The sequence below is a fragment of the Pristiophorus japonicus genome, chromosome 13 (assembly GCF_044704955.1).
Source record: "Pristiophorus japonicus isolate sPriJap1 chromosome 13, sPriJap1.hap1, whole genome shotgun sequence".
Taxonomy (NCBI): domain Eukaryota; kingdom Metazoa; phylum Chordata; class Chondrichthyes; family Pristiophoridae; genus Pristiophorus; species Pristiophorus japonicus.
This window is the reverse complement of record NC_091989.1, coordinates 13,905,995-13,928,849: the sequence shown is the minus strand read 5'-3', so window position 1 is coordinate 13,928,849 and position 22,855 is coordinate 13,905,995. Positions and strand designations below refer to the sequence as shown.

Below are 22,855 nucleotides of genomic sequence, written 5' to 3'. Positions count from 1 at the left end.
CAGTAATTGATTCACTGTTCAGTCCAGTTCTACGGACAATGCAGTCCCAATCACACAGCTACCACTGGTGATAACAGCGTGTGGAAGAGACAGTGCCGCGAGCTGCCATTTGCTTGCTTTAAAAAGGCAGCATGCGGTGCCAGATTCAATCCCCAGTCCACTTGATCTCACCTGGGAGGCAGCAGTTGGAATTCTACAACTGAACTCAGTGCCCCATTCAGACTGTTACCCAGTGTCTCCGTTGCAAAATGTGTGTGTGTGGGGATGTTGGGTGAGGTCAGGGTCGGGCTGGGTCAGGTGACATTTTCTTGTTTTCTCCTTTCCTTCTCATTATTTCTGCAGACATTTTGTTTATCTGCAGGTGGGCTTCTTCTGAGATTGCGCTGTTGGGACAGTGTAGAGGGGACTTTACTCTGCAGCTATCAGTGCTGTACCTGACCTGGTGGGTGTTTTATATCAACAATCGTTCGCATGCCAGACATGAGGCTCCCAAAGCAAGCGCTCAACTTGGAACTCCTTCACGGCAAGCGAGCCAAAGGTGGGCAGAGGAAACGTTAGATGAGGTCCTTACTACTAGGGGGATCAAGGGGTATGGCGAGAAAGCAGGAATGGGGTACTGAAGTTGAATGTTCAGCCATGAACTCATTGAATGGCGGTGCAGGCTAGAAGGGCCGAATGGCCTACTCCTGCACCTATTTTCTATGTTTCTATGTTACAAGGACACGCTCAAAGCCTCCCTGATAAAGTGCAACATCCCCACTGACACCTGGGAGTCCCTGGCCAAAGACCGCCCTAAGTGGAGGAAGTGCATCCGGGAGGGCGCTGAGCACCTCGAGTCTCATCGCCGAGAGCGTGCAGAAATCAAGCGCAGGCAGCGGAAAGAGCATGCGGCAAACCAGTCCCACCCACCCCTTCCCTCAACGACTGTCTGTCCCACCTGTGACAGAGTCTGTGGTTCTCGTATTGGACTGTTCAGCCGCCTAAGGACTCAGTTTTACAGTGGAAGCAAGTCTTCCTCGATTCCGAGGGACTGCCTATGATGATGAGGATGCAAAAAGTGGAAATTCTGTGCACTCCCCAGGATTGCTAACCCACCAGAACGATGAACACAAAAATACACCGAAAATTGTAAATTGAAAATTGAAAATGAATGCAAATCTTAAAATTCAGATAACAGTGTGTGGCTTGCAATCATTCCGGACTATCCGTTATTGTCTGTATAAAGAGGCAGCTGAATCCGTTGATTGGATTGCAACTGGAGCTCACTCCTGGCTATCCATTAATCTAAACCTGCCGCACTATTATTTGCGATTAATTGATTACTGTGTTCATACGAAATTCTTTTATTTGCCATTTTGACAAAGCTGCTGCCCCATTTAAAACAGGAGCATCATCAATCCCTGTTTCGACCGGGGTACAAAGTGTGCCACTGGGTCAGCACTGCAATAGTAAATGGTAACACAGTTAAAATTATGGTGCACACAGAGAGGTTAATTTAAAAAATATATATCTGGCATTTTTCAACCTCCTTCGGCTGTGGGAACGTCAGCTCAAATTGAACCACACCAGCGAGACAAGGGCAACAACAGGTTCAGACCAACAAAGGTAAATTCATGATTGAAGCCAGACTGATCTTGGAGAGACAACCTTGGAGAGGGTGCAGAGATTTACCAGAATGGTAGCAGGGATGAGGGACTTCAGTTATGTGCAGCGACTGGAGAAGCTGGGGTTGTTCTCCTTAGAGCAGTGAAGGTGAAGGGGAGATTTAATAGAGGTGTTCGAAATTATAAAGGGTTTTGATGGAGTAAATAAGGAAAAATGGTTTCCACTGTCAAGCGGGTCGGTAACCAGAGGCCACAGATTTAAGGCAATTGGCAAAAAAGCCAGGGGGGAGATTAGGAGAAGTTTTTTTTTTTTACACAACGTGTCATCATGGTCTGGAATTCACTGCCTGAAAAGGCGGCGGACGCAGATTCAATAGTAATTTTTAAATGGGGAATTGGATGAATACTTGAAAAGGAAAAATCTGGGGAAAGTGCGGGGCCGGGGGGGGGGGGGAGGCAGTGGGACTGATTGGAGAGCTCTTTCAAAGAGCCTGCACAGGCATGATGGGTGGGCCGAATGGCTTCCATCTGTGCTATCTAATTCTATGATTTTATCAACACATGGAGTTGGCTTCCAGTGGGATTACGGAGCGAAAAGCACTGGAACCTCTGAAAAAGTAGTTGGGTGCTGTGATGGGGAGGAATCCACTTTGTGATAGTGGGTGGATTTAGCAAGAGATCCCACTAGTCGGCAATCTGCAGCCATTGTCAGCCCTTTCCGATTGGCCAAATATCCTCCGCTGAGAACTAATCAAAATCCCAGCTCAATTCTGTGCCCTGTGTTTTACTTTATCAGAAGTGAGCTTTACGACACAGAACCATTAACCACGGTGCTTGTATTTCAAGCCCGTGCATTTGCTCTTGTCTCGTTGCATAAAGGCTTTCAGTCAAGCATCCAATTAAGATAATGTTTTACAACAGAAGGAACAATGTGCGCTACTTTCCATTTTTTTTGTAAATGCAGCAGCTTTGCAGTGAGACACACAATTATTTCCTTCAAAAAATAAAGATAAAGACCCATTAAATAGCCAGTTATTTGTAAATCTGTATTGAATATGTAATTGCGATTGCTAGCTGAGAGTGTGCAGCAACATCAGACAGCCAGCTTTGTCTCCGTTACATAAAATTGCATTCCAGGGGGGAGAAGTTTGGCCGCGCTTCATTTGGGGCGGTAACCCAGGCGGAGCGGTAATTTTAGCGTCTTGAAAAGGTTTTGCGCCCTCCGCCCAGAAATTCGTCAGAATCAGTCGAAGAACTGACAGGGGCACTAGATCAGCCGTTGCACATCAGAGCTGCGAGGGTGGGGGGCACTAACGATAATGCCGGCGCTAAACTTAACCGACCCATTGCGCATGCGCCGAACTCCGATTCAGATCCCGGGAAAAGCCGAGTCTTATAGGCGCGGCATAGTAATGCTCCCATTAGTGTTTACGCAATCACTTTTTCTCAAACGGAACTCTGATTTCTGTCTGCCGCTGCAAACTCGGAGGCTCGCGCACCGTGCTGTGTGTAAACGTTGCACTGACTGTGACCTCCGAGGGAAGCGCTTCCTCATCCCTTAAGTAGCCGCCAGTTAATGACTCTGCAAGCCTGGACCCACTGCTTTTCCAGACATTGTTCTTGGCGGCCGCACCTAATTTACCGACCGAGACGCAAGCGTGGGCGTTGCACCAGGAATAGATCAGGATCGGAGCGATCGTCAGCAGCCTGGCGCTAGCGGTTTGCACCCCCGGTGAGCCTGTAATGAATTTTCGGTTGGGGAGCTAAACACGGCGCTCCCGGTCAGTAACCTCTTGCGCTCCCATTAACGCCCCCTCTGGCCGCTAACCGAGGCGTTAGACAACCGAAAATCCAGTCCAAGTGTTTAAACAATCATCTGGATCAATTCTCAAAATGTTACATTTGCAAATTAAAATAAAGTCTGAAAAGTGGGACCCAGTTGTGTCAGGAAGCTGTGCTTTCGGCCGATTAGGATCAATTATTGCACGAATCAGAAACAACGGACTGCCCATGCAAAAGTGAATGGACTCCTGAAAGAAGCAGAATATTTACAAGTAGAAGTTCTGCCAATCATTTTTTATGGAACCCCCAAACAAGCTCATGCCTGAACAATGGCCACTTGCGCGTGGTTGCTGCAGGGCTCTTGACACCCATGGAAGCAATACTCCGCTGCCAGGAGAGGAAGGCAGGAGTTTGGAATGCCCCAATATCGCATCACCTCAAATAGGACTCGGATTTAAGCAAGTTGTGCAACCTTCGGACACCCACTGATAAAACTGCTAACCTTTACTTCTCTTTGTACTTTGTCTATTTCTTGTTCCTCCGATACTGCCAGCAAACCTGAATTACCCGCAAAGACTTGAGATTTTATGAATTTATTTGCTCAAACTTTTGCACTTCACGTGGACCTTTCTATACATTTAAATTTCCCACCTGAGCAATGTTCCCTCCAGAGGGACCTGGATGTCCTTGTACAATTCTTAAAGGGCTTCACAGGGTTAATGCTGAGTAAATGTTCCCCCAGGCTGTGGAATCTGGAACACGGGATCACAGTCTCAGAATAACGGGTCGGCCAGTTAGGACTGGGATGAGGAGAAATTACTTCACTCAATCTTTGAAATTCGCTAACCTAGAGAGCTATGGATGCTCAGTTGTTGTGTATATTCAAGACAGAGGTTGATAAATTTTCACAGTAACTATTTGTACTAAGTCTCCCTTCTGCCCGTGCGTCTCTTAACACATGTATAAAAGCGAGAGTATACATGTATATCACAGACTTTGCCCGCGCCCCCCCCGCCCCAGTGCAATTCCTACTAACCCTTTTCTGTGTATGTATCCAACACCACGTTGCCTCGACTGAGTAGCCGAACGCATCCGCCAAGCCTCCCACAGCCTCGAACCCCAAGTTCCTATCCCCTGGTGCATGCAAGCTCGGTGCGTGTGTTACAAGGGACATCGTTCGGGTAGATGACATCCAGAAGTCACGACACTGTCACTATTTACTTCATAGCCAATAAACATGTTAACAATTCACACACAATGCCCCATCTATGTGGGGAGAGGGGGTAAGTATTGCGCTGGGGTAAGGGACTTCGACTGGAGCTTGGTGGCTTTTGGGGAGATCTATCCTCTGTGGCTTCTGAAGTCAAAATGAATCGAATTACAAATTGGAAATTCACTCCGAACCTGGGCTGGGTGGTTTCAGTTACACATTCCAGAGGAACTTCAGGGTGTGGCTTATCCTCCAAGGGGACCAATCAGCAATAGTTCTGGAGAGCCAATCAGAGAAACGGCTGCATTTCAGTTAGTACAAATAGATGCATCCATAAATTTTTGGGAACTAAAGGAATTAAGGGACAGTGCAGAAAGGTGGACTTGAGGTAGAAGATCTTGTTAAATGGCTGTGGGGGGGGGGATTGTGGGGCTGGAGGAGATTACAGAGATATGGAGGGGCGAGGTCTTGGAGGGATTTGAAAATAAGGATGAGCATTTTGAAATCGATGCATTGCTTAACTGGGGAAACCAATGTAGGTCAACGAGCACAGGGGTGATGGGTGAACATGACTTAGTGCGAGTTGGGACACGGGCAGCTGAGTTTTGGATCACCTCTAGTTTACGTAGGGTAGAACGTGGGAGGCCAGCCAGGAGTGCGTTGGAGTAGTCAAGTCTAGAGGTAAGAAAGGCATGGACAAGGGCTTCAGCAGCGGATGAGCTGAGGCAGGGGCGGAGATGGGCGATGTTACGGAGGTGGAAATAGGCGGTCTTAGTTTTGCTGCAGATATGTGGTCGTAAGCTCAAATACAAGTATAAAGAATACGTTTAAGACTTTGCTACAAATAGTAAACCAAAGATATCTTGAAGTTTTTTTTTGAAGGATCTGGGTTGCACAGTGGTTTAGCACACTACGAGACCACGTCTAATTCCAGCCCAGGATTGCAAGCTCCAGATGGCCCGTTTTAGCTGATCGATCTGGAATAGAGCAAAGCTTACATTCCCCGCAATCTGTCAGCTAACTGTATTTTGAATGAGGTTGAGGTCTATGGTATTCAAAGCGTCTATTAAATGGAGGATCAGGCTCGAGGGGCCGTATGGCCTACTGCTGCTCCTATGTCTTATGTTCTTATGTACCCTATCGATGTCTAAGAGTTCATTACTCTTTGCATGAAGTAGTTCTTCTTGACGTCTAACCATTCACCAATTTTAGCCTAAGCCCCTTATTCTAGTATCCTGGCATACCTTGAAGTCATGCACTGGATTAACCTTCTCCGTGCCGTTTATTTTTTGTTTACTTCTACATGGACCCCTCAGTTATCTCCGTTCAAGTTTAATAAGGATGAAAATCTCCTCGAGTCTTATGTGAAATGAATTTGGGCATTTCCAGACTATTTCCTTGATGGCGCAGCATTGCACTATGGACGTGGTTAAGACATGAGATTACCTCAATGATGCCTCCACATCCTGATCTCAGCCACAACATCTGAGGGATATTTTACTAGACAGAAGTCAACTTTTCCAGGAGTCTTTCGAGTCCCAGGAGGAACTGTTGAACACCTTTTAAAAATCCAATCAAACTACATATACTGGATTACCCTGGTTCACTAACTTCATTATCCCCTCAACGAATGCACAGTATGATCTATTACTTTTTTGAAAGCTGTATTCTTTTAATACTCATACCGAGCATCGTGCAGCAGGCCTTTGAATATTTTACCCATTATGGATATTAGGCTAACTGGCCTGTAATTACCAGGCTTGTGCTTTACTCCCTTTTGAATAAAAAATTGCATTTACATTTGGTATCCTCCAGTTCTCAGACACTTCTCCAATATTTATGGAGCTCTGAAAAGTATTAACCAAAGCATATTTCATCTCTTTTCATTCCGTAAGGAGTTTAGGATGTATCCTATCTGTTCTTGGAGCCTTGTGGATATTTAATCCTTCTAATTTCTGCACAAAACATTATTACTAACTTCTAGAAGAGCCATGAATCATAGGAATTACTAGACAAAAAAAGCAAGGTCCATGCAGTTCGTTTTCTACCATCCTGGTAGTTGCACCATGCAACAGAAATTGAGTTTTTACTAATTACGGCAATCAATCTCTATTAATTAGTTTACAATAGACTCGGACACAAGGCGAGAAAAACCTCAAGTGGTGGCGACGTTTGGGACCCCTTAGCTCCAAAGTCAGCTGTTCCCCACCAACACGCTACACTCACACATGTCACATCTCAAATTACTCAAATATTATTTCCTAAAATACACAAGAACAGAAGAAATAGGAGCAGGGGTAGTCCATCTGGCCCCTCGAGCCTGCTCCGCCATTCAATAAGATCATGGCTGATCTGATCTTGGCCTCAACTCCACTTCCCTGCCCACTCCCCATAACCCTTGACTCCCCTATCCTTCAAAAATCTGTTTATCTCCACCGTAAATATATTCAATGACCCAGCCGCCACACCTCTCTGGGGCAGAGAATTCCAAAGATTCACGACCCTCTGGGAGAAGAAATTCCTCCTCATTTCCGTTTTAAATGGGCGACCCCTTATTCTGAGACGATGCCCCCTAGTTCTAGATTCCCTCACAAGGGAAAACATCCTCTCTGCATCTACCCTGTCAAACCCCCTCAAAATCTTATACGTCTCAAAGAAGTCTATCGATCTAATTTGCATTTGTATGAATCAACACTATCTGCTTCCACCATCTCTAGGGAGACTTTCCCATAGATTAACCACTCGCTCACTGAAATAATGTTTCCGGAGATTAGTTTTGAATTTGCCAGCCCCTTTAGACGCAGGACGCGTCCTCTGGTTCTACTGTTCTGGACAAGGTGTAAAAGCTCACCATGGTCTACATTATCTCGCGCCTTCAGAATCCAAATAACGGCAATTATATCACCTCTCAACCGTCTCTTTTCCAGTGAGAACATGTCCAATTTATGTCATCACTGCTCATAATCCAATCCCTTAAGCATCCTCGGATGTCCTCTTCTCTAAATTGTCAGACTGCTCGTCCGACATCCAGTACTGGAGGAGCAGAAATGTTCTCAAATTAAATATTGGGAAGGCCGAAGCCAGTGTCTTTGGTCCCCGCCAGAAACTGCGTTCCCTAGCCACCGACTTCATCCCTCTCCCTAGCATTTGTCTGAGGCTGAACCAGACTGTTCGCAACCTAAGTGTCATATTTGACCCTGAAATGAGTTTCCGGCCACGTATCTACGGCATAACTAAAACCGCCTATTGGGAAGGAGCATGAAACCAATCGGCAAGTCACTCCAGGCAATTGCTGCACACTTCCGAAGAGGTCGTTACTGCAATAGAGCTTCCCCTAGTGGACTACTGCTCCACCTAGTGGACTAACAATGTACTGCAACTACTGATGTAAATACAACAAAAGGGTCATGTGGCAAAGTCATATGATGACAGTTTCTGTGCAAGACCCATCTTGTGTAGTGTGCTTATTAGCGATTTTGTAAGAATATATTACTGTTACAGAGTGACGCTGGTGGAGGCCAGGGTACCAGCTGACTGGCCTGCCTAGTCTACTGGGATATGGTCATGCAGCAGATGGGAAAGCGTGAATAGAGAGATTGGAGCGTCATCATGACAGTGATCTCCCTGAGCGGCTCAGATATGGCTTTAGTCACGAGTGAAGCTTGACGGATGGACCACCTTCATTTGCAGTCTAACAAGATTACTATCATTGTCACCAGCCTCATTAAACTATGAGTTATGCCTATCAGGACTTGGAAGTATATCGCTGTTCCTTCATCGTAGCAGGGTCAAAATCCTGGAACTCCTTCCCACACAGACTGCAGCGGTTCAAGAAGGCAGCTCACCATCACCTTCTCAAGGGCAATTAGGGATGGGCAATAAATGCTGGTCTTGCCAGTGATGCCCACATTCCGTGAACAAATTAAATAAAAGAAAGACTGAAGGCTGCTGTTCCTTTATCTAGAAATGAGAAAGCTGAGAGGTGACCTAACAGAAGTCTTTAAAATTATGAAGGAGTTTGATAGGGTAGACGTAGAGAAGATGTTTCCACTTGTGGGGACCATTACTACATGATAGTCACTAATAAATGCAATAAAGATTTCAGGAGAAACTTCTTTACCCAGAGGGTGGTGAGAATGTGAAACTTGCTACCACAGGGAGTGGTTGAGGAGAATTACATAGAGGGACATTTGGAAAAGCAAGATTCAATCAAGCAGAGTCAGCATGGTTTTATGAAAGGGAAATCATGTTTGACAAATTTGCTGGAGTTCTTTGAGGATGTAATGAGCGGAATGGATAAGGGGGAACCAGTGGATGTGCTGTATTTGGATTTCCAGAAAGCATTCGATAAGGTGCCACATAAGAGGTTACTGCACAAGATAAAAGCTCACGGGGTAATATATTGGCACGGATAGAAGATTGGCTAACTAACAGAAAGTTGGGATAAATAGATCATTTGTCGGTTGGCAAACAGTAACTAGTGGGGTGCCGCAGGGATCCGTGCTGGGTCCTCAATTATTTACAATATATATTAATGACTTGGATGAAGGAACTAAGTGTAATGTAGCCAAGTTTGCTGATGATACAAAGATGGGTGGGAAAGAAAATTGTGGGGAGGATACAAAAAATCTGCAAAGGGATAGACAGGCTAAGTGAGTTGGCAAAAATTTGGCTGATGGAGTATAATGTGGGAAAATGTGAGGTTATCCACTTTGGCAGAAATAATAGAAAAGGAAATTATAATTGAAATGGAGAAAAGTTGCAAAGTGCTGCAGTACAGAGAGACCTGGGGGTCCTTGTGCATGCAACACAAAAAGTTAGTATGCTGGTACAGCAAGTAATCAGGAAGGCAAATGGAATGTTGGCCTTTAATGCAAGGGGACTAGAGTATAAAAGCAGAGAAGTCCTGCTACAACTGTTCAGGGTATTGGTGAGGCCACACCTGGAGTACTGCGTACAGTGTTGATCTCTGTATTTAAGGAAGGATATGCTTGCATTGAAGGCTGTTCAGAGAAGGTTCACGAGATTGATTCCGGAGATGAAGGGTTGACTTATGAGGATAGGTTGAGTAGATTGGGCCTATACACATTGGAGTTAGAAGAATGAGGGGTGATCTTATTGAAACTTATAAGATAATGAGGGGGCTCGACAAGGTGGATGCAGACAAGATATTTCCATTCATAAGGGAAACTAAAACTAGGGGACATAGTCTCAGAATAAGAGGCCACCCATTTAAAACTGAGATGAGGAGAAATTTCTTCTCTCAGAGGATTGTAAATCTATGGAATTCTCTGCCCCAGAGAGCTGTGAAGGCTGGATCATTGGCTATATTTAAGGTGGCGATAGACAGATTTTTGAGTGATAAGGTAGTCAAAGGTTATGGGGAGCAGGCAGGGAAGTGGAGCGGAGTCCATGATCAGATCAGCCATGATCTTATTGAATGGCGGAGCAGGTTCAAGGGACCAAATGGCCTACTCCTGCTCCTATTTCTTATGTTCCTTTAAGAGGCAGCGAGATAAGTACATGCAGTCTTTCAGATGAGATGCTAAGCTGAGGCCCCATCTGCTTGTTGAAGGAGAATGCAAAAGATTCCGTCGAGAAGGCCAACTCTCTTGGTGTCCTCGGCAACACTCCTCCTTCAACCAACACCACTTGAATAGATTATCTGGTCATTCAGTCATTTGCTATTTATGGGATTTTGTTACGTGCAAATTGGCTGCGGCATTTCACCGCATGACAATGTGGCTGCTCTTGAAAAAATAACCCCTTTGTTGCGAAGGGTTTTGGGACATCCTGAGGATATGATAAGGCACAGAATTTACAGCACAGGCCAATCAGCGCAACTGGTCAATGCTGGCGTTTAGACTCCACATGAGCCTCCTCTTCATCTAACCCTATCAGCACACCCTTCTATTCTTTCCTCCCTCAAGTGTTGTGTGTTTATAAGCCACAGTATAAATGCAAGGTCTGCTTACTGTGATTTAGTTACATTAGTTAGCAAAGTTATGAAGTGGTTTCTCCCTTGCTGAGCAGTATAGGCAAGGTCTGACACCAGTTGCACAAAACCGACTCTCATATCTGGAGCTTTAACAAGAACGAGAGAGACTGAAACAAGTACCATATGGAAAAATAACATAATAAATAAATGAGGTGAGGTTTTGTGGACATCAAACCATGATTTATGTCATTACATTTGACTGAAATTGAAGGTATGATCCTGCTGACAGCCCTGAAATCAATCCCCTGGATTTGCCTGTGTATTGCATGAAGTTCCAAGTGGGTGGCTTTAATACATTTTCATCTCCTTTTGAACCAGTGGCAAACCTCAATGTGGAAACAAACAAGTGCACTTCCTGGTTTAGATCCACATGAGGTGTTAATGGAGAGGATTCTTAGGGACAGAGAAAGTGCACTTGGCACAGTAAGACTTGATCATAATACAATCATTACAAGCTATCAAATGATAATTCACAGTTCTTTACTGCAAGTGATGCAATCATCCTCTCTCTCTACACACACACACAATATGCATATATTATATATAATATAGAATTAAATCAAAATCTTATCTCTAGCACACTCCAGGCATTACACTTTGTTACAAATGCAAAACAATATTTAAAACAAGAGAAAGGAAGCCAGGCATTTTTATCCTCGGCCCTTCTGACCTGGAGCCTGAAATTTATGAGTAATTTACCTGTAATTGACCTCTCTTTTTCCAGCAGCTGCAATCGCAGGGATTCCCACCCGGAGTAACTGAGCTGTGGCCTGAAAGCGGCCCACAAGGTTAGCCGCTAAACTTCTCCTTAACCACACTCCAGATCCCAGACACCCGGGAGCTATACCACGGGAGATCCACTAATCCGTTCCAAGCACAAATTGGGTGCAGCTCTTTTCTGCCTTTCTTGAATACATCTATATATTGTAATGCACGGCACACACAGGTCCATTTAAACAGTGGGAATCAAAGCAAGAGATTTTAGCCTCAAAAGGTATCATTAATAAAAAAATAAAATTCTGCAAGACATGTTTGCACAGAATTGTAATCTACTCCTGTGTCAACTATTGTGGGTTCAATGAATACCACCAAACAGATGTTCTTTTAACTTGTTTCTACTGAACATGTTTCCAGTGTACTGATACAATTAAATTAAAGCATTCTAATTTTAGCTTTTAAAGCCATGACAGAATATGGGCAATGTGACCTGTTTTTTTTGAGGATTGAAAAGGTTTTCTCCCTGGACAGCTTGCTAACCAGTGGGAGGGAGCAGCGCTCCAGATTAGACCAGTTCTAAGCACCGATTCTATGTCTATGTGAATAACACGATGACGGTTTTAAGACTAGATTGAGGAAAATAGTGCGAATGGTAGCTCATCCAGAGAATGGCCAGAAGAATTATTAGAGACAGGAAGAGGCCATTATGTCCCACAAACCCACATCTTTTTGATGGACCATATTCCCTACTTTTTCACCATCAAAGTGAATTTAACATAGAAACATAGAAAATAGGTGCAGGAATAGGCCATTCGGCCCTTCAAGCCTGCACCACCATTCAATATGATCATGGCTGATCATGCAACTTCAGTACCCCATTCCTGCTTTCTCGCCATACCCCTTGATCACTTTAGCCGTAAGGGCCACATCTAACTCCCTTTTGAATATATCTAACGAACTGGCCTCAACAACTTTCTGTGGCCTCAACAAATTCCACAGGTTCACAATTCTCTGAGTGAAGAAGTTTCTCCTCATCTCGGTCCTAAATGGCTTACCCCTGATCCTTAGACTGTGACCCCTGGTACTGGACTTCCCCAACATCCGGAACATTCTTCCTGCATCTAACCTGTCCAATCCCATCAGAATTTTATATGTTTCTATGAGATCCCCTCTCATTCTTTGAAATTCCACTGAATATAAGCCTAGTCGATCCAATCTTTATTCATGTCAGTCCTGCCATCCCGGGAATCAGTCTGGTGAACCTTCGCTGCACTCCCTCAATAGCAAGAACGTCCTTCCTCAGATTAGGGGACCAAAACTGCACACAATATTCAAGGTGTGGCCTCACCAAGGCCCTGTACAACTGTAGCAACACCTCCCTGCTCCTATACTCAAATCCTCTCGCTATGAAGGCCAACATGCCTTTTGCCTTCTTCACCGTCAGTTGTACCTGCATACCAACTTTCAATGACTGATGTACCATGACATCCAGATCTCGTTGCACCTCCTCTTTTCCTAATCTGTCACCATTCAGATAATATTCTGCCTTCCTGTTTTTGCCACCAAAGTGGTTTGCCAAAGATGTTGTTTTGAGTACAAAGCAGGACTTCCCGATAGGCAGGCGTAACAATTGTTTTACATAGAATAACATAGAATATATAGCACAGAAAGAGGCTATTCGGCCCAGATAGTCTGTTCTGGTGTTTATACTCCACACGAGTCCCCTCCCAATTCCATCTGCCTCATTTCAGCCTTTCAGCCTACCTTTCTATTCTCTTTTCCCTCATGTACTTGTCTAGGTTCCTATTGAAAGCATTGAAGCTTTTGGTAAAATTGACAGAGAATTTCACTCAACGCATCCCTCAATCCTTGCTGCCAGCAGAAATGCTTCTAATTTGCTGTTCACCTAATTTATGCTTCGCGGACCTTCCCTGTGATGTATTCCACGCGCCTATTATGCTTTGTGTGAAAACATTTCCATCCTAAGTTCTTCCTTTTTAACTTCCGACCCTCGGCATTTGCAAGTCGTTTAGCCTGGAGCAACTTTTTTTTATCCGCCCCCATCATCATCACAACCTCAAAACTGTGATTAGGTCACCTTGAGGGGCCCTCTTTGCCAAAGAAGACGGGCCCAAGTAGGAAGAGAAGCCCTGCCCTTCTGTCACCATTTGAAATAAGAGCATTGGTACTCACCGCGGGTAAAGTTTTTATATTGTGCAGGGCATTCTGTGCCTCAAGTGCAGCTTTTCTTGTGTAAAATGTAACAAAACAACACCCTGCGGGGAAAAAAAACAATAATGCAAGAATTTAAAAGATAGGAAATTAAAATTAAATTTAAAGAAGAGACAATAAATACATAAAACTCATTAGGCTAGCAGACACCATTTTGTACAATGTAATTTAAATGATTTAACTCCCCCCCCCCCCACACTATTCAAAACCCAGGCTCCATTTGAAGTAATGCCAGGATGTGCAGGGAGCAATTAGGTTTCGATGATTCATCCATTATGTCTTATTTAAATGATTAAAGACTAAGTGTGATTAGGTGGATTTAATATCCGGCAGCTCTGAATATTCTTGATGCTTGCTGTAACAAACATATTCATGTTCCCAAGCAATAACCATTCTACGTTATTATATTCTCCGAAGCAGAAATGAAAATATTACAAGCCTCAGAAAATGCAACAAGCATAAAAATATAATATAACAGGACGACACTGGAATGACACAGCATTGCTCATCATCCTCATGGACACACTGCATGTTCCCAATCATTGCTGTCATTTTTTTTTCCAGATTTCTGATATTAAGCCAATTCTTCTTTTAATCGCCAGTTTTCTCGTCTCGACATCTCCTGATGGCACCAACTCTACGGCTGGACTGTGGTTCCATGGCCACCTGTGGTCGAGGCACCTCAGCCGAGTGGACATCCCTCATGCGTTAGTTAGCTCGGGTAGTGAGTGTGAGCAGGGCATGTGACATGAGAGGCGGTGGGGAGGCCGCACAGAGGGTGGAGCTATCATAGCTGAGCTCGCTTGTGTCCTCATGGACTCCAAGGGTTAAATTATGAGGAGAGAGTACATAAATTAGGGTTGTGTTCCCTACAATTTAGACAGTTAAGGGGCGACTTGATCCAAGTTTTCAAGATATTAAGTGGAACAGATAGGGTAGACAGAGAGAAACTATTTCGGCTGGTTAGGGAGTCTAGGACTAGGGGGCATAGTCTAAACATTAGAGCCAGACCTTTCAGGAGTGGAGGTAGGTTTGGAACTCTCTTCTGCAAATGGCAATTGATGCTCGATCAATTGTTCATTTTAAATCTGAGATTTTTGTTCACCAAAGGTATTAAGGGATATGAGGCAAAGGCGGCCATGTAGACGTAGTCACAGATCAGCCAGTGAATGGCGGAACAGGCTCGAGGGGCTAAATGGCCTCATCCTGTTCCTATGTCCACATACTTAACACACACGTGTCACACACACATGTACACCGCACACACGTATGCCAAATACACACGCACGCACACATGCATACTCTTAACAACTTGCTGATCTTTGCTCTTCTCCGCCCATAACAATGGGGCCAATTGCAGCCTTCCTACCACCATCCCGATAGAACTCAGCGCAGATGATTACAATATATTCAGAATAAACAGGAGAATGTAAACACGTACAACAGAATAGCACCTCTCCTGAGAGGGGTTGGGAATAAGCCGCAGACATTTGATAACAGATTTGACAAACGCAACAGGAGGTCTCTGATACTTATAATGTTTTGTAATAATGTGCGAGGCCATTTGGGAATCAACACTATTGCAGAACAAATTAAAAAGCAAAGAACGATAATAATACCAGACAAAATCACTGCCTTGTTTCTGGGCATTATGCTCGCATTGATGTTGTGTTTTGTTTTCCTAAAACACTTAACTTGTCTTCCTTGCGTGCAGCTTCACTGGCCATGTGAAACACTGCACAATCAATCGGACCTCGGTTTAATAGGAAAACACACAATCGCTGAGCTGCTGGCTCTCCATCTCTACAGTCCTGAAACTCCAGTATCCATACATCCGAGGGTTTATCAAAACATTTCCCAATAAATGGACATTCGTCCGCTGAAACTGGAAGCGTTTGACCCCCATTCAGCAACATTGACAGTTCTCGATGATCTGTCCCTTTTTTTGAGGGAGGGAATGGGGAGGGGTCCTACATATAAAAGTAGGTAGCTGTCGGGTTTACCTGTACTACATCACTGGAACGATACAGTGTGGGGTCTCTATTGACAAGTAAAGAAAGACTCGCATTTCTATAGCGCCTTTCAGGACCTCAGGAAGTCTCAAATGTACTTTGGAAGTGTAGTCTTCCAAAGTACATTTGTTGTAATGTGGGAAACGAGGCAGCCAATTTGCACACAACAAGGCCCCACAAACAGCAACGTGATCATGACCAGATCATCAGTTTTTTGCTATGTTGATGGAGGAATAAATATTGGCGAGGACACGGGGTTAGGAATTAAGTTTGTTTTGAGGCAGCAATGTATGGAGCAAGTGCTGTACTATAATACATGGAAACGATGGTGCTACCTTGCATCTCCGAGTAAATTAAGTCCCAATATCAGGTCCCTTTGCTCTGATTTCATAGTGGCTCTGGCAGATCTCCCCCGGAGCAAATCAAACCACTTGTCCAAGGAGACTGAACTAGGGAGATAATAGGTGTTTCCAAGCCATAATTATGGATTCAGATGAAAGCATGCAATAACATGCTTTTTATTACGGATTTAAATCTCTATCCAGTCTTACGTTCGATGTGCTGCTATTTTAATCTGCGACTCGTTGCTCAGTACCAATGAATGCCATCTGGATACTGAGCGATCGTCACTAACCACAGCTGTTAAAAGGATGCTGACAACATTTTCACCAGAAAAAAAAAATCATAGCCGAAGATTACATGATATTCCAATTAGTATGTTTTTTAAGACAGAGACTATTTACATAAAGGGTGTTAGCAGCTGGTAAGGAGAAAACATTTGGGGGGGGGGGGGGTTGAGGGAGAGAATGCATTAGTCTCTGCTAAAGCTTTGTTACTGATATTATATCAAATAGACCTCAATGTCTCACTGTGCACTGCCTAGTTGGACAGCATAGAAATAGGCCATTTCGTCCAACCAGTCCAGGCCGGCATTTATGCTCCACTCGAGCCTCCTCCCGTCTTTCCTATTCTAACTCTATTGTCCCAGCTACCGGATGCAATGTATGTATCTGTGAGTATGCTGACAGGCTGGTAGAGCTGTTGAGTTGTGAGTGGCTTAGCCAGTCGCGTGATAGAATAACAACATTTACAGCACGGAAGGAGGCCATTTCAGCCCATCGTGCCCGCGCCGGCCGACCAAGTGCTATCCGGCCTAATCGCACTTTCCAGCTCTTGGTCCGTAGCCCTGTAGGTTACAGCACTTTAAGCGCACATCCAAGTATCTTTTAAATGTGGTGAGGGTTCCTGCCTCTACCACCCTTTCAGGCAGTGAGTTCCAGACCCCCACCGCCTTCTGGGTGAAGAAATTTCCCCTCATATCTCCTCTAACCCTCCCCCAAATTACTTTAATTCTATGCCCCCTGGTTGTTGACCCTTCTGCCAAGGCCCCTCATAATTCTCTATCCAGACCCCTCATAATTCTATATACTTCAATCAGGTCTTTCCTCAGCCTCCTCTGCTCCAAAGAAAACAGACCCAGCATCTCCAAGCTTTCCTCATAGTCAAAATTCTCCAGTCCAAGGAAACTTTTTGTAAATCTCCACTGCACCCTTTCCAGTGCACTCACATCTTTCCTGTAATGTGGTGACCAGAACTGCACACAGTACTCCAGCTGCGGCCTAACCAGTGTTTTATACAGTTCAAGTATAACGACCTTGCTCTTGTATTCCATGCCTCGACTAATAAAGGCAAGTATTCCATATGACTTCTTAACCACCTTATCTACCTGGCTGTTCACAAGACTCAATAAAACCCCAGCCAGTTGGGTTCAGGGGATCCACGATGAGGCAGGTGGTTGTGAGCCTGGTGGGTGAACTGGTAGTGTGTAGTGTGATTGTTTGCTAATAAACCAACTACAGGTAGTTCTTAAGAGCAATGTGTTGCTATGAATTCTTAAGCAAAGAACCCATGAAGCAAATACATTACACTGGGAAACGCAGGGTTGAGGGACCTTCATCCTGCCTCCCGCTGTCGGGCTTCGAGCTCCTGATGAGCGATCATTGAAGGTAGTCCTCCAGTTGCACAAGTTGATGGCTGCATTGCATGATGTGGAGCTGCGTCACACATAGCAGGCAGGAGGTTCTCAGCACCGCTTCCCAGTCAATGCTGAATTACCCCATTTCAACTTAGGCAGTGGTGGCGAGCCACAGGTGGGACCCAGTGTCTCTGACAAGGCGGAGAGAGGAGGGGGGGGAAAAGACTGATCTCCCAATCGGGATTCAGTGCCCACCACTGTTGGAGCATGCACATGTGTAGACATCGAATGAAGAACGGATTGGTCTGGGAACTCCACAGCGAGACAGCCTGCTGCTGAAACCTGCTGTCTGGGCTCTCTCACGCGGTTGGGATGGGACCGTGGCTCGAGGCCCAACTAAGGAAATTCACTGAGATTCCCACTGCCTCACACAACACGACACAGAAATAAGTCGGAAGAAATAAGAAAAAGAAAATGACTTGCATTTATATAGCGCCTTTCAGGACTCAAGATGGTCCCAAAACACTTTACAACCGATAAAGTACTTTTTGAAGTTATTGTTAGAAAACGTGGCAGCCAATTTGCTCACAGCAAGATCCCGCAAAAAAGCAATGTGATCATGACCAGGTAATCGTTTTAGTGATGCCAATTGAGGGATAAATATTAACCAGGACACTGGGTATAACACCCCTGCTGTTTTTTGAATAGTGCCATGGGATATTTTATGTCCACCCGACAGGACTGTGGGGCCAAGATTTAACGTCTCATCTGAAAGACAGCACCTCCGACAGTGCAGCACTCCCTCAGCACGGCGCTGGAGTATCGGCCTGGATTTAATACTCATGGTTCTGGTGTAAGACTTGAACCCACAATCTAATTTTTTTTTAAAACTTGTTATACCTCTTAGAAATTTCAGGATTCTATAATCTGGTACAAAACCAGACAGATTCTACCTCTCTGGCCACTTACAACCAGCGAGATTCACATGGTTGCCATGGTAAACTCTACTTATAGCAAATTCCATCAAACAAAAGAAGAGTTTAAACAAATCTTCCTTTAACGAAAGCTGTAGCCCAGATAAAATCAATGGAGGTTGAATTGTTGCCCCTTCCTTGCTCTGATATTTTATTTTCACTGCTATGTCCCTAGTGAGCATTCTAAATTACAGCTAAAGTTCCCAATTTTCAAACGTAATATTGTAATTACTCTGCAATGTGAAACTCTTCCACTAAGTCAACAACGGCAAATGAAAACTTAAATGATATAAACTCATGAATTGTTCATCTGTGTAAGGATTCTTGCCCTAATCTCGTGTAGGTGCCTGTAGCAGGCGCCCTGGGATCTCGATAGCCAGCTTGCAATGGCACTTTGTGTTGATTGCTGCTGCAGATTGTGTTTAGTTTTCATTTCCTCCCCTCTTCTCCCGAAGGTGCTGGCTTATCCTACGTTTCAGATTAATGAGTGCCCGTTGCCCTCTGGGGCCCTTGTTCCAAAGCTATATGCCACTGGGTGGGTGTGTGCGTGTGTGCAGTAACAAGCCCTTTCAGGCTAGGTGGCAAGACAAACTAAAAGCGGCTGTAAACTCTCAGCTCTGCTTATAATACCCTCTGTGTTCAATCAGAAGCGCCCCATTTATACGAGCAATCAGGACCACTCTCTTTCAGATCTCTCCGAGCACTGATTACAATTGGAGCTACCAATCGATTTTGCCATACCAAAGGAAATCAGACCTGGACCCATTCAGTATGGCAGAAGATTGGGAACACATGCACTTATTTAGTGGCTTACCAGGTAGATTTGTCTCAAAGTGCGTCACACGTTGAATTACTTTTTTGAAGTGCCCTGATTGTTGTAATGTCGCCAAAGGCAGCAGCTGATTGGTGCCAGCAATGCCCCGTAAACAGCAGCCAGACACATGGCCATTTGTTGAGCGAGGAATGCTTGCGAGGGTTACAGTAGAGCAGTCAGCTCCTCGAGTCGTGCCGCGAGGTCTTTTCATGTTCACCTGAACAGTCAGACGGGGACCTCGGGTTTAACCTCCGACAATGCAGCACTCCCTCAGTAACGCACTTGGGCCTCAGTCTAGATTGTACTGGAGTCTGAGCCTTGAAGGCACACCCTGCTGACTGGAGGTGAGAGTGTTACAGGTGGAGCCAAGGTAACAACACAGCGCTTTTAAATGTGTCGTTTTCCTTTTTAAATTATTTTTATTTGTTCTTCTTTTCATGACTTAATTTGTTCTTTTATTGTTTCACAAACTTACATTAACTTAGCGACAAGAGGAACACTTGGAAAACTTTGTACTGATGCCCAATTTAGTATTTTTATTTCCGTCCACGGGATGTGGCCGTCACTGGCAAGGCCGGCATTTATTGCCCATCCCTAATTGCCCTCGAGAAGCATTCTTCTTGAACCGCTGCAGTCCATGTGGTGAAGGTGCTCCCACAGTGCGGTTAGGGAGGGAGTCTCAGGACACTGCCATGTACCTGATGTGAATGAACTGCACTCCAGGGTGCACCATAGTGCTGTCCATGGAGGAGAAGCCACTGCAAATCTTCACACCAGAGGGTTACATTTTGTACATGACTTTCAGTACACAAGGCAAGCTGATACTTGAACTGGATTGGGACTGGACATGTAGCGGTGATTGATGTACAAATTAGACAAAAGGAGAACGTTGTCTCTCATTGTCAGGAATGTTGAAAAGTGGAATACCTCTATCTACACTAGCATGCACCTTGTCAATTTTAATTAATTGCAGATGTGAAACACCTCCAACTCTTTTGTTGCAAAACAAAAATAAACGTTAAATCAAGTGCCCCCTTATTGAAGAGGAAAAGTAAATAAATCACTTGCTGTTGAATCGCCGCCCTTCAGAGACAAGTTAGTTGGACAACTGTTTTAATCGGAGATTTACTAATGACCTGTTGATCCTGCAGAGATTGAAACGTAGAATCGTACCGCACAGGGGGTGGCCACTCAGCCCATCATGCCTGTGCCGGCTCCTTGGAAGAGCCACCCCGATTGGTCCCACTGCCTGCTCTTTCGCCACAGCGTTAGCGGGTAGCACATTCACCTCTGAGTCAGAAGGTTGTGGGTTCAAGTCCCACTCCAGGGACTTGAGCACAAAAAAAAATCTATGCTGACACTCTAATGCAGCTCTGAGGGAGTGCTGCACTGTCGGAGGTGCCGTCTTTCAGATGAGACGATAAATTGAGGCCCCATCTACTCTCTCAGGTGGATGTCAAAGATCCCATGGCAGTATTTCGAAGAAGAGCAGGGGAGTCACCCCCGGTGTGCTGGCCAATATCCCTCAATCAACATAACAAAAACAGATTATCTGGTCATTATCACATTGCTGTTTGTGGGAGCTTGCTGTGTGCAAATTGGCTGCCAGGTTTCTTACATTACAATAGTGACTACACTCCAAAAATACTTCATTGGCTGTAAAGCGCTTTGAGACGTCCAGTGGTCGTAAAAGGCACTATAGAAATGCAAGTCTTTCTTTCTTTATAGTCATGCAAATTTTTCTGTTTCAAATATATATCCAATTCCCTTATGATATTTTTCAATAAAGGATCCTCTGTTGATACTCTCATTAATGAGGGGTAAATACCTGAGTATGTTGGCCAACGTGAAGAATAACAGGTGCCTTTAGAACGTTTAATTAAGTATAGGCAGTGTTTGTGGAGGTTTTAATTGGAATCCTAAACTTTGTGGAGATTGGTTGATTGGTCAGATTGCCCAACACACTAGCCTAGATGTTCCTGCGATGGCGAAGTCGGTAAATTTTGCCGTCTAACAGTGCTGGTCTCCTCGCTGCTAACTTGTTCCAAATTTTGCTGGGTTTCTGTCATGTCTTTAGATGCTCTGATAATGACTCCATGAGGCAAAGTATTGCACTTGAACTGCAGTGACTTTTGTCCGTTTAATATAACTCCAGAGTGATGATCACACATGGTGGCCTGTCTTTTATACTCGGCCTGGCACACCTGTACAGGTAACCTACAAGTCTCCCACTGCAGTGCCCTCTGGTGGCGCACCTTAGTGACCATACAGTTGGTGTACAAGTTTCTCATAGTAGTGCCCTCTGGTGGCACATCATATATAATAGTCCAAGCAGTAAACATGTCTAGATACATGACAGTTTCCAACTAGAATAGGCCGCAATCAGGTACTCAGCGGTGATCTAGGAGCTGATGTGACTGCACATTGGCCAGCCGAAGCCAGGAGAGGGAGCGAGTGAACAGAAGTGCAACTTCTTAAATAACCACTAATCTACAATCGAGCTTTGCGTTAAACTCTGATGGCCTGCTGTGGTACTCACGTGGCCGCAACTGAAACATTAAGATAATTGACTTCGCTAAATAAACTGAATAAACGATCGATTTTAATGATGGGAGGTGGTGCAGAGCTACGATAATTAACTTCTCACTGATACTAGGGTTAAGGCGGAGCAGTGCAGAAGGCCCAGGGAAATAACGTAGTGGCATAATTAATGGCGTAAGTTACTTACTCCACAATTTCCTCTTTCTCTTGTGACATAGATAATGGGACATGCCAAGGACAATCTGGGGCCAGTGCCTTAATTCAGGCAAGAGGAAATACTTCAAAGTAAAGTTTTGTGATCGATTGAGGAAGACCAGAACAGGAGCCAAATGTTATTAGAAACAGATCAGATTATTTTGAGAAGCAAGTTTGAGGAAGAGGTTTGAACAGAGGTAGAAGTTAGACGAATGTTCGGAGAAGTGTATCGTGAATTGTTTTTGACGCAGTAGCTAAACTGGCAGTGGTTCAATGAAGTCATATGTCTTTATATCCACCCAGTCCAAAAGGTTTAAAAAGGAAGTCTTTCAGTCACGTTTGCGAGTCACTCTATAAATTGAAGAAGATTGTGAAAAATTCTCTGAACAGAGCGACACTATGTTAAATTGATCCCAGCTAATCCGGAGAGCAAGTCAGTAATGATTACTTTGACAATTGTATTCCTGCCTGCACAGAACTAGTGAAACAAGGTAGTGGTTAGTACTACATCCGCCTGTGCTGTCACTCCTCTGAGGTGAGCTAAGGAGTTAAAAGATGGACAGTCTGGTGCTGCTCTCCCGTTGATGACCGAACAGTGGCTTAATTCATTTTTTTATTGAATTGGTCTATTGGACAACCCAAGCGCTGAAGTTTGGGCATTGTGTACTAAGCACAAGACAAACATGAAACCTGATCTAATTTTCCTCGGTCCGTGATAAGAATGACTTGGAGGAAAGTTTCTGGCTGCTTCCACTGGCACTTCCTGTGCGATAAAAACCAATAAGGAAACCAACCTGTGAG

The 22,855-nt window shown here is 44.5% G+C and overlaps 1 protein-coding gene across 28 annotated transcripts in view; it reads right to left on the bottom strand.

Moving 5' to 3' along the window:
* The window catches only part of celf2 (cugbp, Elav-like family member 2), a 654,485-nt gene that overhangs the window by 130,586 nt on the left and 501,044 nt on the right, over nucleotides 1-22,855 (bottom strand). For all 28 annotated transcript variants that reach the window (XM_070897133.1, XM_070897131.1, XM_070897140.1 and 25 more), the window contains one exon: nucleotides 13,505-13,587. In XM_070897133.1, coding sequence (XP_070753234.1) covers nucleotides 13,505-13,587 — 83 coding nt within the window. The remainder of the gene's footprint in view (nucleotides 1-13,504; nucleotides 13,588-22,855) is intronic.